Genomic DNA, 16,073 nt, shown 5'->3' with positions numbered 1-16,073 from the left:
TGGCACCAAAACTTTTCTTATAAGTCATGGGAAATCAAAATCCTGACGCAGATGTGTCAATGGTTTCAAGAAATGATATATAGCAACAAAAAATATAAGTCCATTAGGAAGAAAAACAAGATTGACCCCTTCAAGCACCATTTTCTTGGTTGCTGTTTGTTTCCCGGGATTCTGGTACAAACCACTTATTAACTCGTGAACGAGCCAAGAGAACCTGCACATAATGTTTACATAAATATCAAAGCATGTTGGATGCTATTAAAAGTTAAAATTTTGAAGATTACCTGCTTATCCCAATCAGTTTTCCAGGTGATAATAATAAGTGTAACAGTTTGAAGAAGTGTTCCCAGCAACATGCCAACCCAAACACCCTGAAAATGGTCAGGAAGTAAAATATATACAGTATTAGGATCAGATAAGGTGATGTAATTAGGAACAAGCAAAACTTGATTCGGATCGAAAAGATCACCTTCACTTCCATTTTGAATACGTATCCGAGAACAACACCAATTGGAATGCCAACTAAATAGTAGGAAGCTATGTTAACCCATGCTACAATGCTTTGCCATCCAGCACCAACAGCAACTCCTTTTTAACACAAAATTCCCACATGAGCAAACTAAATGTTCAATCTCAGTGTATCATGTATGCATGTAGTCGGTTTATGTTGTTCCATTTCAACACATACTCAAATTCGACATGAAGGTACAAAATGTTAACAGCAAATGAAAATTTACCAGAGAGGACAGGTTGAACACTGTTTAGAAGTATGGAGCAAGCCAGCAATGGAGACAAATCCGCAACTGCGTTAGCCACTTCTTCACTTTCTGTGAATATGTATGCTAAACGTCCTCTAAGAAATAAGAAGAGCACAAATAGCATACATCCAATGCAAAGTGATGTAAGCGTTGTGGTCATAATTGAAAACTTGGCACCTTTGGAGCTTCCTCTTCCAAGCTCATTCGACACCCTAACACTGCAGGAAAACAAGCAATATGTTAAAATCCATGGTCTGGCTCAAGCTTTATGCTGATAATAATACCTTGCTGCAGCCAAGAAACCTAGCGATATCATCATTTCCCATCCATTAATGTTGAGACTGAAAAAAAAAAAAACATATATGTATTAGTATCGAAATAAAATAAAATAAAATAAAAAACCAGAAGTGAAACCATTGAAACTGGATAAAAACGTACGAATTACTTACCAAATGGCAAGAGCATCAATTGCAACCTGAGCATTTTTCAAGTTTCCAGTTAGAAGAACCAAGATTGTGTTGTACCAAAGCTCAAGACTGACAAGGACAACAAAATTCCCAACATCAATATCTTCTGTAACACTTCAGTTCATATTATTCCATAAAGAAGAGTTGTTTTAAGTTAACAGAAACTTTACCAAAGCATAGCACCAGATGACAAAGATAGCTTAACAACAGGCATTAGATCTTTGAAAGCTAACATTGAGAAACCCTTCCACGTATCTTTACAACCTCCACATGTAATAAACAAAAGCTGACCTATATTTGGTATCCAATAGGCCAAAATCGTTGATAGTAAAGCCCCGGAGAGGCCGTACTTGAGTTTCACAGTCAAAAGCCATGAAAGACTGATGTGGATTCCAATAGAGAATGCAGCTAAGTATGCAATAATCATATTCTTGCTCTGTGCTTGCAGGAACATCTGGCAAGTGAAGGATACAATGAACGAAAACACGATCCCGATGAACCAATTACTGATATATCCTGCCACCGTTGCTATCGTTTCATCCTGGCCTAAAGCCATCAGAATTGGGGTAGTGAAGATATATATAGGAAGGAGACAGAGGGCAGTTGCAAACAGAACTATCCATGATCTTTGAAGGTATATCCCAAGCATATGGTATTGTTTTGCTCCAAATGCTTGACCACACAGCGTTTCCAATGCACTGGCCATACCAAGCTGCATAAACAAAAGTTTCAAACATTTAACACTCGTCCAACCCTTTCACTAACTTCATTCCATTGCAATTTTCTAGAAACGTTAATACCAAACCGGGGCTTAATCCAGTTATGCAATCATCCTTTAAGGGATGAAATCCAACATGTTTGAGATTCGAAACCCAGCACTTGCAATCTTCCCCTATCTCCAAGTTACGGACTTATGCCTCAAAAAACTCTAACAGGGGAAAATATCAAGCTAAGTTTTCACGTTGATAATCAAGATGGTAAGTACTCAAATTGGTTCTGAACAGTAAAAGTACCATGGAGACCCCTTGTACTAGTAGTTAGATTGCATTTTGCCCCGTCTACTCAAAAAATGGGCAAATTTGACTCTCTATTTTTGATCAAAGAGCAAATTGATTAAAAAATTCATCTCATTGGGCTGTTAAAAATGGAGATGACTGCCTGAATAACCATATAGTGAAATGAAGTGTATCATGTGTATCTCATGCTAAGGTGCAGGACCAAATTGCTTTTTAATTTAACATACAGGAAGTAGAAGGGACAAACCTAATTTGACTCCTAGTACAATCGCCTCCATTGTACTTTTACCTTTCTGAACATATGATGTGAAACCAACAGCTTATTATAATAAATTTATAGACCTTAAAGAAACTAAGCCAAAGATGCCTTCCTACTACTAACCTTTGAACCAACATATCCAAATGAAAAACCTCGTTTAAGTTAATCAATATTTTCACTAACAACACACTTTCAGAAAATCTCTGAAACAATCCAACAAACACTATAAAATCTCGGCAATTAAAAGATAAGCCATTTGCAGAAAAATTAAAAGAAAACCAAACAAGAAAAAGCATGTACGTACCAGAACGCCATTGCCAAACCTCAAAAGGACAGTGAAACAAAGGGAAAAAGCAGCAAGTTCAGTAGGACCAAGATGACCAACAAAGGCCTGACTGATTACAGTGACACCAAAGGTTGAAAACCTGGTGAAAATTGCAGGACCAGCCACAATCCACAATTTCTTTGTCTCGGTCCATAATCTTTCTTTAAATTGCACTTCTTCCTCTTCGTTCTTAGTAGTCTCTGTTAGCAGCTTCTGGTTGATATCTCCTTCCATTTTCTCACTGATCCCAACCTGCTTTGAATGTTTCAAAGCACTATTCAATATAAACAGGCAAAGTCAATATCTGATGCCAACGGAAAAACGGTGACTAACAAAACCAGTAACGTGGAAAATCCAATCACGGCATATTCATCATCAACCTTACTTTATATTACACGTTGATTTTAATTAGTCGTTAATTTGAGACGGATTATTAATTTATTATTCAATAAATATTAGACTAAAAATCAGATTATTATAAATATATAAATGTATTAAAATTTACGTACCAAAATTATTAATATTGTCAATATGGCCTACGTACGAAAAGCGTAGGTCCAATCATATCTATGTTCATTTTTGGCATAAAATCTATCAATGGATCGAAAGTGGCAACCGTGCAACAACACCATACAAAAATAATAATTAAATAAATATATAGTACTTTATAACATGAAAGTAAAACTTATTTAATCACTAATTAAAATTTAACTTATTAAATTTAAAAATGATTATGAAAACACTTTTATTGGGCTAAAGTAGTCCAAAAAATTTCATGCTTCTTACTTTTACTGCTGCGCAAAAAAAGAGGGCGGCCGAGAGTGGAGATGTTAAAACTTCAAAGTTTTAGGGGTAAATTCGTAATTTCAATATTATAAATATTATAAATAAAAAAACTCGAGAGCTATTCGAATAGGGTAGTAAAATATTCCAACTTTCACCAAAAACAAACATTCCAACTCGATTTTTGATAAACTTTTAATTGAATTTACTGAAACTCGGTTTTCAATAAATTTGTTTTTCCAATACTAATTTGTAATTTACATAACGAACACCGCATCGTTTTAAATTTTTTTTTTAAAAAAAAAACTTTTGAGTGTCATCACATAGAAACCACGAGTGAACTAATGTGAAGAGAGAGAAACCACGGGTGAACTAATGTGAAGAGAGAGAGAGAGAGAGAGGGGAGAGGTTACCAAATGATATGAATAGAATGAAGAAAGAGAGAACCACTAGAATCCAAGAGAAAGTAACAAAAGGAGCTGAAGAATACTAATACTAAGAATGCATATCAAGGCCTTTTCATTTGAACCAAAACCCTCCCTGCAATTTTGGTGGAAACGGATGGAAACCGCCCCCAAGGATCCCAATATCAATATTATGAACTTTGCCTACACTCAAAATATCGACACCCATGCACCTCCACAGCACCAAAACACAAATGAATCTAAAAGCCTAAACGCTATATTTTTATAAATCCAAAAACCACCATAAGAGAAAGAGAAGAAAAAGGTTTCCAGATGATACGATTCCAAAGAATCCCAGGGAAAGTATACAAGAAGAAAGAATATAAATGGAGCGTTGGTTGGAAGCAAAGGCCAGTTGGGCTGAGGCAGAGTAATGAATCAACCACCGATCCAAGTGTGGAATGACTGATAATGGGAGAATGGGGGTTGCTGGAACCAATGGAGTGAAATAAATCCACGTCGTCGACTCAGACACTTTTAAAGCAGAATCATTTAATGCAGTTTTGCCAATGAGCGTAGCGTTTCGATCCCAGTGAAATACCCACAACCGTATACATACAAGCTGGCTGGCAGTATTAGGTTGCGGCATTCAATTTTATTTTATTTATTCACGGATTTTCCATATTTACAATAAACCTCCTAATTAGTCTCTTTCACTTTAATCAAGGCAATCTACTAATCATGACATTTATAATATGCTCTAATTCTTCTCTCACTTTTTAAACTTTTTAAATTTAATCCTTTCTACTTTTAATTTCTCAGTTAATATTGTTATTAATTGATTTTTTTAAAATTGTCTCCCTCATCACTTTTTAAGAATTGTTCATTAATAGCATTGTCAATTAGACTGATAGAAGGGTTTATATTAAAATTAAAAGCAAAAGAACTCAATTTCAGAATGTCTTAAAAGTATAGGGACTAAACACGGAATTAAATTGATAAATTTTAAGATTAATACTCATTATTTGCCCTTTGTGAATATTATACTCTAATGCGATTTTACATATTTAATATTTAATTATTTTTTTAAAATATTATATTTTAAATTGTAATAATTAGTATAAAAATATTAATTAATGGTAAATTATAATCATCACAAATTTTTTCCTATATTTTCTTAGAATTTTATTCATGTAACACAATTTCATTTTAAAATTAGCATAAATTTTTAACTAATCATTGTAATTTAAATTGTAATTATCTTTTTCAATCAACACAAGTAAAAAAAAGTTTGCTTTACTAGCACGTCTTTGTCTGCCCTCTCTGGTAGTTTTAGGGTTTTCTCTTTTTTTTAGTCTTTTGTGTGTCTGACGGCGGAAATAGTTCTACAATTTCTTTCATTCCTTTGTCAAAATCGAATCCCACAATTGATTCTCAATTGAGCCGAATCCAGAAAGAGAAGTGGGAGCTTTTCGACTAGTGGATTGTTTCTTAACAACTAGTATTATTCATTTTCCATCAATGAAGAGTACCATGGCAAATTTATGGCATCCTGTACGAGGGGTTAAAATTTAAAATCTAGGGGAGAAAAGGTATTTGTTTCAATATTATTCATGTTATGGAAATAGAGAGGGTTTTAAAGGGGTCACCATGGACTTTTAATAATCACTTATTGTCGTTACATAAGTTGCAATGGGGTAAGGATCCATCAAAAGTTCCATTAATTTACACAACCTTTTGGGTACAGATTCATGATGTTCCTATTGGTTTTTTCTCTGAAAATCTGGCAATGCAATTGGGTAATTTTATAGGTACCTTTATGGAATATGATGGTTCAAATCTAAGGAAAGAAAACATGAATTTTATGAGAGTTAGAGTCCAAATTGATATACAAAGTCCTTTGAAGAGAAAGAAACATATTATGTTTTATGGGAAGTGCTTATATGTCAAATTTAAATATGAAAGATTAGCGTTATTCTGTTATTATTATGGTCGGTTGGGCCATAGTGACTCTTTTTGTGAAGCAAAAATGGCTCTCGGAGTGGAAGTTGCTGAGATGGGATGGGATTTATCGTTAAGAGCACAATCTCGTAGAGCTTTAGCGATGACTAGTGTTTGGCTCCGGAAAGAAAGAGAGGGAGAATGGGGTGATAATCGTGAGAAAAGTTAAATATTAACCCAAGGGGTTTAAGGGAAAATTAGGGGAATAGAAATAAGATAGGTCCAATACAGGGAATTAATTTGGAAGGGAGTTTGTCTACTTCATGGAAAGGGGGTGGAAGTTCATGTGTGGGTGAGTTCCATACTTCAATGGAACATGATCTGGAAGATGACGTGCTAATTGGAGAGGAGGGTAAAAAAAAGTAGGGGGAGATTGATGATTTATCGACCAAGGAAGAGATTAATACCTTGGCGGTAAGAAATAGGAGAATGGGGGAAATTAATCATTTATTATCGGAGGCTGCCAAGAGGCAAGCCAATCGGGCGCAATGAAAATCTTAAGTTGGAATGTTCGTGGTTTGGGGAATCCACGGGCTATTCGTAGACTTCAGCACTTGCTGAAGCTACACAAACCCCAAATGATTTTCTTTATGGAAACAAAAATTAGTAGGAGTCAAATGGAGTGAGTCCGAAGAAGTTTTGGTTTTTTTAATGGCATTGATGTTGATTCAAATGGATCTGGAGGTGGATTATGTTTGGCTTGGAAGGGAGACAATATTGTTATGCTTCAAAGTTTTTCGAAAAGGCATATTGACGTGATAATAGAGGAGGTAGATGAAAGAAACAAATGAAAGTTTACTGGTTTTTATGGATCTCCTTATTCAAAAGACATAATTGAAGCGTGGAACCTTTTACGACAATTAGACAATGTTGGAGGGATCCCATGGATGGTTTCTACGGATTTTAATGAAATAATGTATGGTTTTGAAAAGAAAAGGGGTATACCACAAGAAGAGGGGAGAATGAAAGCTTTTCGTACAGTGTTAGAAGAGTGCAATTTGATGAATATGGGATTTACTCGTAATTGGTTTACTTGGGAAAGGAAAAATTTGCTAGAAACGAATATTCAAGAATGTTTAGATAGGGGGATGCAAATGCTGATTGGTTTTCTTTATTTCCTAAGTTTCAAGTTCAGCATCTTTCTCATTCTTTTTTAGACCATTGTCCATTATTTATTATTATGAAAATGGAGGATAAGCAGCGAGTATTGAGGTTAGGAGAATTCATTTATCACTGAAGTTAGAAGGATCTGGGAAAATTCTGAAGGTGATTTATTGAGTAAATTAGAAAGTGTCAAAGGAGACTTAACGAGATGGGCGGGCCAGATCCGAAATTGAAGAAAAGAAAAAAAAAGGTGTTAAATGCTAAACTGGCTAAACTGGCTAAACTTTTGGAAGCTGAGAGGAATGTTGAAAATATGGCAAATCTCATTGATACAAAAATTCAACTCAATTTCGAAATTAAAAAAGATGAGCGTTATTGGGAACAGAGGGCACAAGTTAATTGGTTAAAATTCGGGATAAAAATACAACATTTTTTCACAAGCAAGCTACACAGAAGAGAGATGAATTTTATTCGAAAAATGCAATATGATGATGGGAGTAAAAATGGAAGGAATAGCCAGATCATATTTTCAATAGTTGTTCTCCGCTGGAAGAAGGGGCAATTATGATTATATCTTATCATGAATTAATCGTTGCATTTTCGAATAGGATAATTCTAAGCAGAATGCGAGATACACGGAGGAGGAGGTTCGAAAGCCATTAAGCAGAGATGGGTCCTACAAAAGCACCAAGAGAGGTGGATTTCTGGCATTATTTTACCAAAAGTACTGGTCGATAATAGGGGAATATGTTACATCTTTTTGCCTTAATCAACTGAATGGAGGTATGGACATTAGCTCTATCAATAAAACTAATATTGTGTTAATGCTGAAAATTTCAATTCCTTTGAATATTACTCAATTTAGGGCGATCAGCTTGTGTAATGTGGTTTATAAATTGATGGCTAAAGCTATTTCTAACCATCTCTGAACGGTAAAGGATAAATGTATTAATTTGGCGCAAAGTGCTTTTTTGCCTAGAAGATTGATCTTTGATAATGTGTTGCTGGCCTATAAACTTTTTCATACACTAAAATATAAGAGGGCAGGGAAAAAAGGGTTTATGGCAGTGAAACTGGATATGAGCAAAGCGTATGATAGGGTTGAGTGGTCCTTTGTAGAATAAGTAATGAATAAATTAGGATTTGATTCAAAATGGGCTGCTTCGTTAATGAAATGTGTCAGAACAATGTCTTACTCGGTGGGCTTAAATGGTTTTATTGGAGAAATTTTTTTCCCTTTTAGAGGACTAAGACAAGGCGATCCTTTAAGCCCATTTTTATTCTTGTTCTGTGGAGAGGGCCTATCTAGTCTTATGAGGCTAGCAATGCAAAGAAAAACATTTAGAGGAGTCAAAGCAAGCAGAAGTAGTCCGCAGATTTCTTATTTACTGTTTGCAGATGACTGCATTCTATTTGGGGAAGTTACTGAAAGAGGCACTACCTCATTGAAGCAAATTTTACATGAATATGAAATTTGTTCGGGGCAAAGTGTTAATTACTCAAAATCTACCATTTTTTTCAACATTAATACGTAGGAGAAGATCAAAAGAGTAATAATTAGAGTACTTGGAGTAAGCAGCTCAACTGATCCGAAACGATATTTGGGTTTACCTAATTTGGTGGGTAGAAATAATAAAGCGTCTTTTCAGAACTTGAAGGATAGATTACAGAAACGGATTGATAAGTAAAGTATCAAACACCTTTCTCAAGGTGGCAAGGAGGTTTTTATCAAAGCAGTTCTACAATCTATTCCTACTTATTCAATGACATGTTTTTTGCTTCCTAAGTCTTTATGTGCTGATTTGGAGGGTATAATTGCGAAATTTTGAAGGAAAAAAATAGAGATAAAAAGGGTATTCACTGGTGTACAGGCCAATTTTGGGCCCTAAACCAAACAACCCACAAACCCAACATGACCCATTCACACTAAAGCCCGTCAAACCCAAAATACCACCAGCCCAATTAGCCTAACCCAAGTACTACTAGCCCAATACCCTAAATTAACCTAGCCCAGCAGCCCAAAACAAATCAGCAGAGAGGAAACCCTAATTCCACTTGTTCTGACACCAGCCATCAGCCCCATCCCTGGCACCCCAGCTCTCCATGCCACCATGTCGGCCACCTGCTCCTCTGTACCACCATGCCTCTGTCACCTTCACCCATTCCCTGCAGGACCAGAAAGAAGACAAGACAATAAACATTAAATACAATTTTGTAAAGGCTATAAAAGCCTATTTGGCTTTCTGTAAAGGGGGCTTGATTTTGAGATCTTTTGAATACACATATATTTCAAAAAAGTCAGTAGATATAGCAAGAATACCAGTCCGAAATAGATATCAACCCAAAAAAAACAACCACCAAATCGGCGCACAAAACACCAAGATTGCAAATCGAAAACAAGAGGTGGTTCTAGATTTATTTTCATTTTTGTTTATTTTCTCACAAATACATACATTAAATGTAACACCCCTTACCCGTATTCCTTACCGGAACAGAGTATGAGGTATTACTAAATTTTTAAAAATTTTCGACAGCATTCCTACTTGTTTTTGCTTAAACCTCCTGCAAATTTAGAACACATTCCAATATACCAACCAATTTCATTTGTATAAACACACATATAGTTTAACTATTAATAAACACTACATTTAAAAGGGAACCATAACATATATTTACATGATGATCCCACATTACATAAAGTGTCTATACATGCCATAAAATTTTGGAACACTAGTAGTAAAATACCCCAAATGTGAAGGATAGTGTAGATGATTGTCTGACTTCGTTCCAATTTCCGAGTTGTTGGAAGTCACTATAACCAAGAGAAAAATAAAATCGAGTAAGCATATAGCTTAGTAAGTAAACACATGATAAATAAGTAATTACTCCCATAACTACACCAAAATATAAACTTATTCATGAATAACTTTATTGTTTAGGCAATTTCCAGCAAGCTGTTTTTCTGCGTCATAGTCGCTAATTTATTTTTATCTGGAGCTACAGGGCTCCAAATTGAGTTCCGTAAATTTTCCCTGAAACTAGACTCATATACCATTTCACCATAAAAATTTCAGAATTTTTAACCCAGCAAATTAGTACAGTTTATTCATTAAACCTTCCCTTGTTTCACTGCCCAACGGTTCTGACCTTTCCTCACTAAAATTTACTTAACTCTCTGTAAAAAATTTGAAAAATGGGTTTTCTTGTTTCTAATAAAAATAGACTTAATAAGGATTCCAGGGACATAAATTTCATGCCATAATTATTTTTTTACAATTTTTGGTAATTTTCCAAAGTTAGAACAGGGGATCTCGAAATCAATCCAGCCCTGTTTTAGTAAAATTCAGATATCTCCAAAAATACAACTCTTTTGCTTATTCTATTTCTTTCATATGAAAACAGACACATCCAGCTTCAATTTCATATATTATTCAGCTTCCCATTCATTTTCCACCATTTATGGTGATTTTTCAAAGTTACCCAACTGCTGTTGTTCAACACAGTTTATAATTAAATCGTTCCTTTTTCGTTTTTGATATTTTCTCCCATCTCATACATGGATCGATTTAGTGTCCAACTCAATATTTACCCCATAAAATTTTCCACCATATGGCAATATTTACCTTCCACACTTTTTCGTTGAACACTTGGAATGTTAACCGTTATTGGTGGATCTCGCACTTAGCACCACCGCTGAATCGGGGAATCAGCACTTAGCAACCCCTCGGGGGAATCAGCACATAGCAACCCCCTTTCACATTTCAAAGATATGGTGGATATCGCACTTAGCACCACCAATGAACCGGGGAATCAGCACTTAGCAACCCCTCGGGGGAATCAGCACATAGCAACCCCCTTTCACATTTCAAAGATATGGTGGATATCGCACTTAGCACCACCAATGAACCGGGGAATCAGCACTTAGCAACCCCTCGGGGGAATCAGCACATAGCAACCCCCTTTTCACATTTCAAAGATATGGTGGATCACGCACATAGCACCACCAATGAATCGGGAATCAGCACACAGCAACCCCTTTTATATACAACATACTACGGCTTATTCCGAGTGTTCAACCCATAACCCATATATTGCAACCCTTTATCACCTTTCCCGATTTAACAACATTTTTAGGATATTGCCAAACATTTATTTTAATTCCAAATAAATCTCAACATATATCAAATAATATCAAAATAATACATTAAGTCACGTGTTTACTTACCTCGGTGCAAAATATCGTAATTTTGCACTTTACTCCACTATCTTTTCTTTTCCTCGTTTGATATACTCTTCACGTCTTTCTTGATCTATAATAGCAAATTTAACTCGTTTAAAGTCCACATTTATTAAAATAATCCACCACCCAACTTTTTTGAAAATTACAATTTTGCCCCCAAACTTTTGCATAATTACACTTTTGTCCCCAAGCTCGGAAATTAAACTTCATCACTTATTCTTAAGTTTTATAACATGCTGAACATTTTTCCCTTCTATGGAAACATCAAATTCCCACTCCAACACATACTTTTGAATATTAATTATTTTTACCGATTATGTCTATTTACCCATTTTCGCTTAAAATTGCTTAGCAAAAGTTGTTTAACATAATCTCTAGCTTCATATTCCACCATAAAACAGCAAAATAAACACATTTCACCTATGGATATTTTTCCAAATATGAACCCTAACATGAATTAATGGTAGAATAAGCTAAACCAAGTTACCGGGACTCCAAAAATACGAAGAACATTAAAAACGGGGCTTAGAATCACTTACTATGGAGCTTGAAAGCTTAAAAACCCTAAATATGGCTTCCCCCTTGCTGATTTCGTTCACCATGAAGAAGATGAGCATATTTTGCCATCTTTTTCCCATTTAATTCTATTTAATAACCAAATGACTAAAATGCCCCCATTTAAAAAAAAATCTATTTCACCCATTTCTTATGTCTATTTTTGTCCATCAACTAACTAATGGTCTAATTACCACATAAAGACCTCCAATTTAAAATTTCATAACAATTAGACACCTCTAAGATGTAGAACTCAACTTTTGCACTATTTACAATTTAGTCCTTTTGACTAAATTGAGTGCCCAAACGTCGAAATTTTCGAACGAAATTTTTACGAAAATTTTCCGTGAAATTGTAGATCATAAAATATAATAATAACCATATTTTCCCTCGTCGGATTTGTGGTCCCGAAACCACTATTCCGACTAGGCCCAGAATCGGGCTGTTACAACTCTCCCCCCCCTTAGGGATTTTCGTCCCCGAAAATCTTACCGGAAAAGAGGTTTGGGTACTGTTTCCTCATAATTTCCTCCGGTTCCCACGTAGCCTCTTCCATTCCATGTTTTGCCACAACACTTTCACTAAGGCTACACTTTTATTTCTTAACTGTTTGACCTCCCGAGCCAAAATCTTTATGGGTTCTTCTTCATAAGTCATATCTGGTCGAACCTCAATCTCTGTAGGGGAAACTATATGTAAAGGATCCGAACGATAACGTCGCAACATCGACACATGAAATACATTATGTATCTTTTCCAACTCTGGCGGTAAAGCTAACCGATATGCTACAGGGCCAACTCTCTCGGTAACTTCATATGGTCCAATAAAACGTGGACTTAGTTTGCCTTTACGACCAAATCTCAGAATCTTCTTCCATGGGGATACTTTCAAGAACACTTTATCACCCACTTGAAACTCAATTTCTTTTCTCTTTAAATCCGCATACGACTTTTGCCGATCTGAGGCAGCTTTTAGGCAATCACGGATTATTTTCACCTTTTCTTCAGTTTCTTTCACCAGGTCGACTCCATGAATCCGATTCTCACCGAGTTCAGTCCAATATAAAGGGGTTCTACATTTACGCCCATATAATGCTTCATACGGTGCCATTTGTATACTTGACTGATAACTATTATTATAAGCAAATTCAACCAGTGGTAGATATTTCTCCCAACTGTCCTTCATTTCTAAAATACAACACCGGAGCATGTCTTCAAGAACTTGAATCACCCTTTCTGATTGTCCGTCAGTTTGCGGATGAAATGCAGTACTGAAATTCAATTTCGTACCCAAAGCTTCCTGTAACTTTATCCAAAACCTCGAAGTAAATCTCGGATCTCTATCCGATAAAATAGTCCGAATTAGCTCATCATTTCTCGGTACACATATTCTGTCCCTGAACATCAGGCAATCATCTGAACCAATTTGAAAATCTGAGTCAACACCTGCTTCACACTGAGCTCTCTTGGCTTGTAATTTACTGTCATTCTTTTGAGATTCCCGAATTTGCTGAAGAAATAACGGTCTAGCTCTCAATTCAACCAACATTGAGCCATCATCAGATAAAGTTAACATCGTACCCATAGCTCTCAAAGCAAATAAAGATTTTCTGCTCAAGGCATCAGCAACCACATTAGCTTTCCCGGGGTGATAATCAATCACTAGCTCATAGTCTTTGATTAGCTCGAGCCATCTTCGTTGCCGCAAATTCAAGTCTTTTTGACTCATCAAATATTTCAAACTCTTATGATCAGTGAAGATTCGGCACTTTTCACCATACAAATAATGACGCCAAATTTTTAAAGCAAAAACAATGGCAGCCAATTCTAAATCATGCGTCGGATAATTCTTCTCATGCGGTTTCAACTGTCTCGAAGCATAAGCTATTACTTTGCCCTCTTGCATTAACACACACCCAAGGCCATTCAACGATGCATCACTGTAAATCACAAACTCCTTCCCGGACTCAGGTTGCACCAACACTGGCGCCTCAGTCAATAATGCCTTCAACTTTTCAAAACTCTGTTGACATTTATCGGTCCATTCAAACTTGACATTCTTCTGCAGTAACTTAGTCATAGGAGAAGCAATCATCGAGAATCCCTTGACAAACCGTCTGTAATACCCAGCTAAGCCCAGGAAGCTTCTAACTTTAGTCACATTCTTTGGTGGCTCCCAATCAACAATTGCTGAAATTTTGCTTGGATCAACCCGAATACCTTCACTTGAAACTATATGTCCCAAGAATCCAACCTCACGAAGCCAAAACTCACTTTTGCTGAATTTAGCATACAATTTCTTTTCTCTCAGAATCTGCAACACAGTTCTCAAATGTTCTGCATGTTCCGATTCATCCCGAGAATAGATTAAAATATCATCTATGAACACCACCACGAACTTGTCTAAGTACAGCCGAAAAATTCGGTTCATCAAGTCCATAAAAATAGCTGGAGCATTAGTCAACCCAAAAGGCATTACCAGAAATTCATAGTGTCCATACCTCGTTCTGAAGGCGGTTTTCGGCACATCAGACTCTTTAACTCTCAACTGATAGTAACCAGACCTCAGATCGATCTTGGAGAACACTGTTGCCCCTTTTAATTGATCAAACAAATCATCAATTCTCGGCAAAGGATACTTGTTCTTTATGGTCACCTTATTGAGCTGACGATAGTCAATACAAAGTCTCATAGAGCCGTCTTTTTTTTTTCACAAATAACACAGGAGCACCCCAAGGAGAAAAACTCGGTCTCACAAATCCTTTATCTGTCAACTCTTGTAACTGAGCTTTTAATTCCTTCAACTCAGTCGGAGCCATTCGATACGGTGCAATAGAAATCGGTGCAGTACCAGGTAACAGATCAATAGAAAACTCAACTTCTCTAATCGGAGGTAACCCAGGCAATTCCTCTGGAAATACATCTGGAAATTCACAGACTACCGGCACTGATTCAAGCTTCGACCCAGTTATATCAGTATTCAACACATAAGCAAGATAAACTTCACATCCCTTTCTCAAGTATTTCTGAGCAGACATGTGCGAAATCACCATAGGCAACTTATTCGGCTCCTCTGTTTCAATCCGGAGAATTTCACCATTTTCACACTTTAATTCAAGAATTTTCTGTCTACAATTCACCTTGGCATCATGCAATATCAACCAATCCATCCCCAAAATAACATCGAACTCATCAAATGGTAACAACATCAAATTAGCCAGGAAACAGTGACCTTGAATCATCAGGGGGCAATTCTTGCAAATCTTATCAACTAAGACATACTTGCCTAATGGATTTGATACTTTAACTACATATTCAGTGTTTTCAACAGGCAATTTCTTACTAGATACCAATTTCATGCATACATATGAATGAGTAGAGCCGGGATCAATCAAAGCAATAACATCTATATCATGAAGAGAAAATGTACCACTAATCACATCGGGAGATGAGGCATCCTCTCGAGCACGTATGGCATAAGTCCTGGCAGGCGCTCTAATTTCTGATCCTCCAGCTGCATCTTTCATCACACTTTTACCACTGACTTTGCTTCCCACATTTCTCGGCGGTCTCCCTCTACTAACAATATCACCCGATCCAGCTCTTGGCAAATTTTCTTCCTCTCTTCTCTCAGGGCAATCTCTTACATAATGCTCTTGGGAACCACACCTGAAACAAGCTCGTTTAAATCCCCAACACTCACCAATATGTCGCCTGCCACACTGTTGACATTCAGGCCGGGTGTTTCCTACATTGCCCACACTTGCTACAGAGGTAGCTCGAGTTGTAGCTCCAGAATACGACCTCCCTCGGTCTCTGCGTGAATACCCAACTGAACCAGTTGGTCGTGGATCCATCCCTTTAAACTTCTTCGAATGAGATTGAAATGTTCTGCCCATTGTCCTCTTCCTTACATCTCGAGATTCCATCTCTGCCCTTCTCTTTTCTCTACTCAGTTCTTCAGCTTTACAGGCCCGATCAACTAATACCACAAATTCTTTTAACTCTAAAATTCCAACATGTAATCTGATGTCTTCATTTAGCCCCTCTTCAAATCTTTTACACATAATAGCCTCCGTAGGCACACATTCCTGGGCATATTTACTAAGCCGGACAAACTCCCGTTCATATTTTGCTACTGACATTCGGCCCTGTTTCAATC

At 36.5% G+C, this 16,073-nt stretch overlaps 1 protein-coding gene across 3 annotated transcripts; it reads right to left on the bottom strand.

Moving 5' to 3' along the window:
* LOC121204729 (protein DETOXIFICATION 21) lies at window positions 1-4,635 on the bottom strand. Of its 3 annotated transcripts, none has more exons than XM_041075158.1 (9): window positions 4,022-4,635; window positions 2,805-3,099; window positions 1,396-1,937; window positions 1,208-1,294; window positions 1,043-1,099; window positions 738-976; window positions 470-588; window positions 285-371; window positions 1-214 (listed from the first exon to the last, which is right to left on the bottom strand). In XM_041075158.1, the coding sequence occupies exons 2-9, from the start codon at window positions 3,057-3,059 to the stop codon at window positions 131-133; spliced, it is 1,470 nt and encodes a 489-aa protein (XP_040931092.1). In that variant the 5' UTR covers window positions 3,060-3,099; window positions 4,022-4,635; the 3' UTR covers window positions 1-130. The 3 variants fall into 3 exon arrangements, with proteins under 3 accessions (XP_040931092.1, XP_040931094.1, XP_040931093.1); XM_041075160.1 differs by having other exon boundaries at window positions 2,805-3,080; XM_041075159.1 differs by having other exon boundaries at window positions 2,805-3,077.
* Window positions 4,636-16,073: the final 11,438 nt, after the last annotated feature.

The sequence above is a fragment of the Gossypium hirsutum genome, chromosome A08 (genome assembly GCF_007990345.1).
Source record: "Gossypium hirsutum isolate 1008001.06 chromosome A08, Gossypium_hirsutum_v2.1, whole genome shotgun sequence".
In the NCBI taxonomy this organism is placed as follows: domain Eukaryota; kingdom Viridiplantae; phylum Streptophyta; class Magnoliopsida; order Malvales; family Malvaceae; genus Gossypium; species Gossypium hirsutum.
The sequence above is the reverse complement of the archived record's forward strand: the minus strand, read 5'-3'. Positions and strand labels throughout refer to the sequence as shown.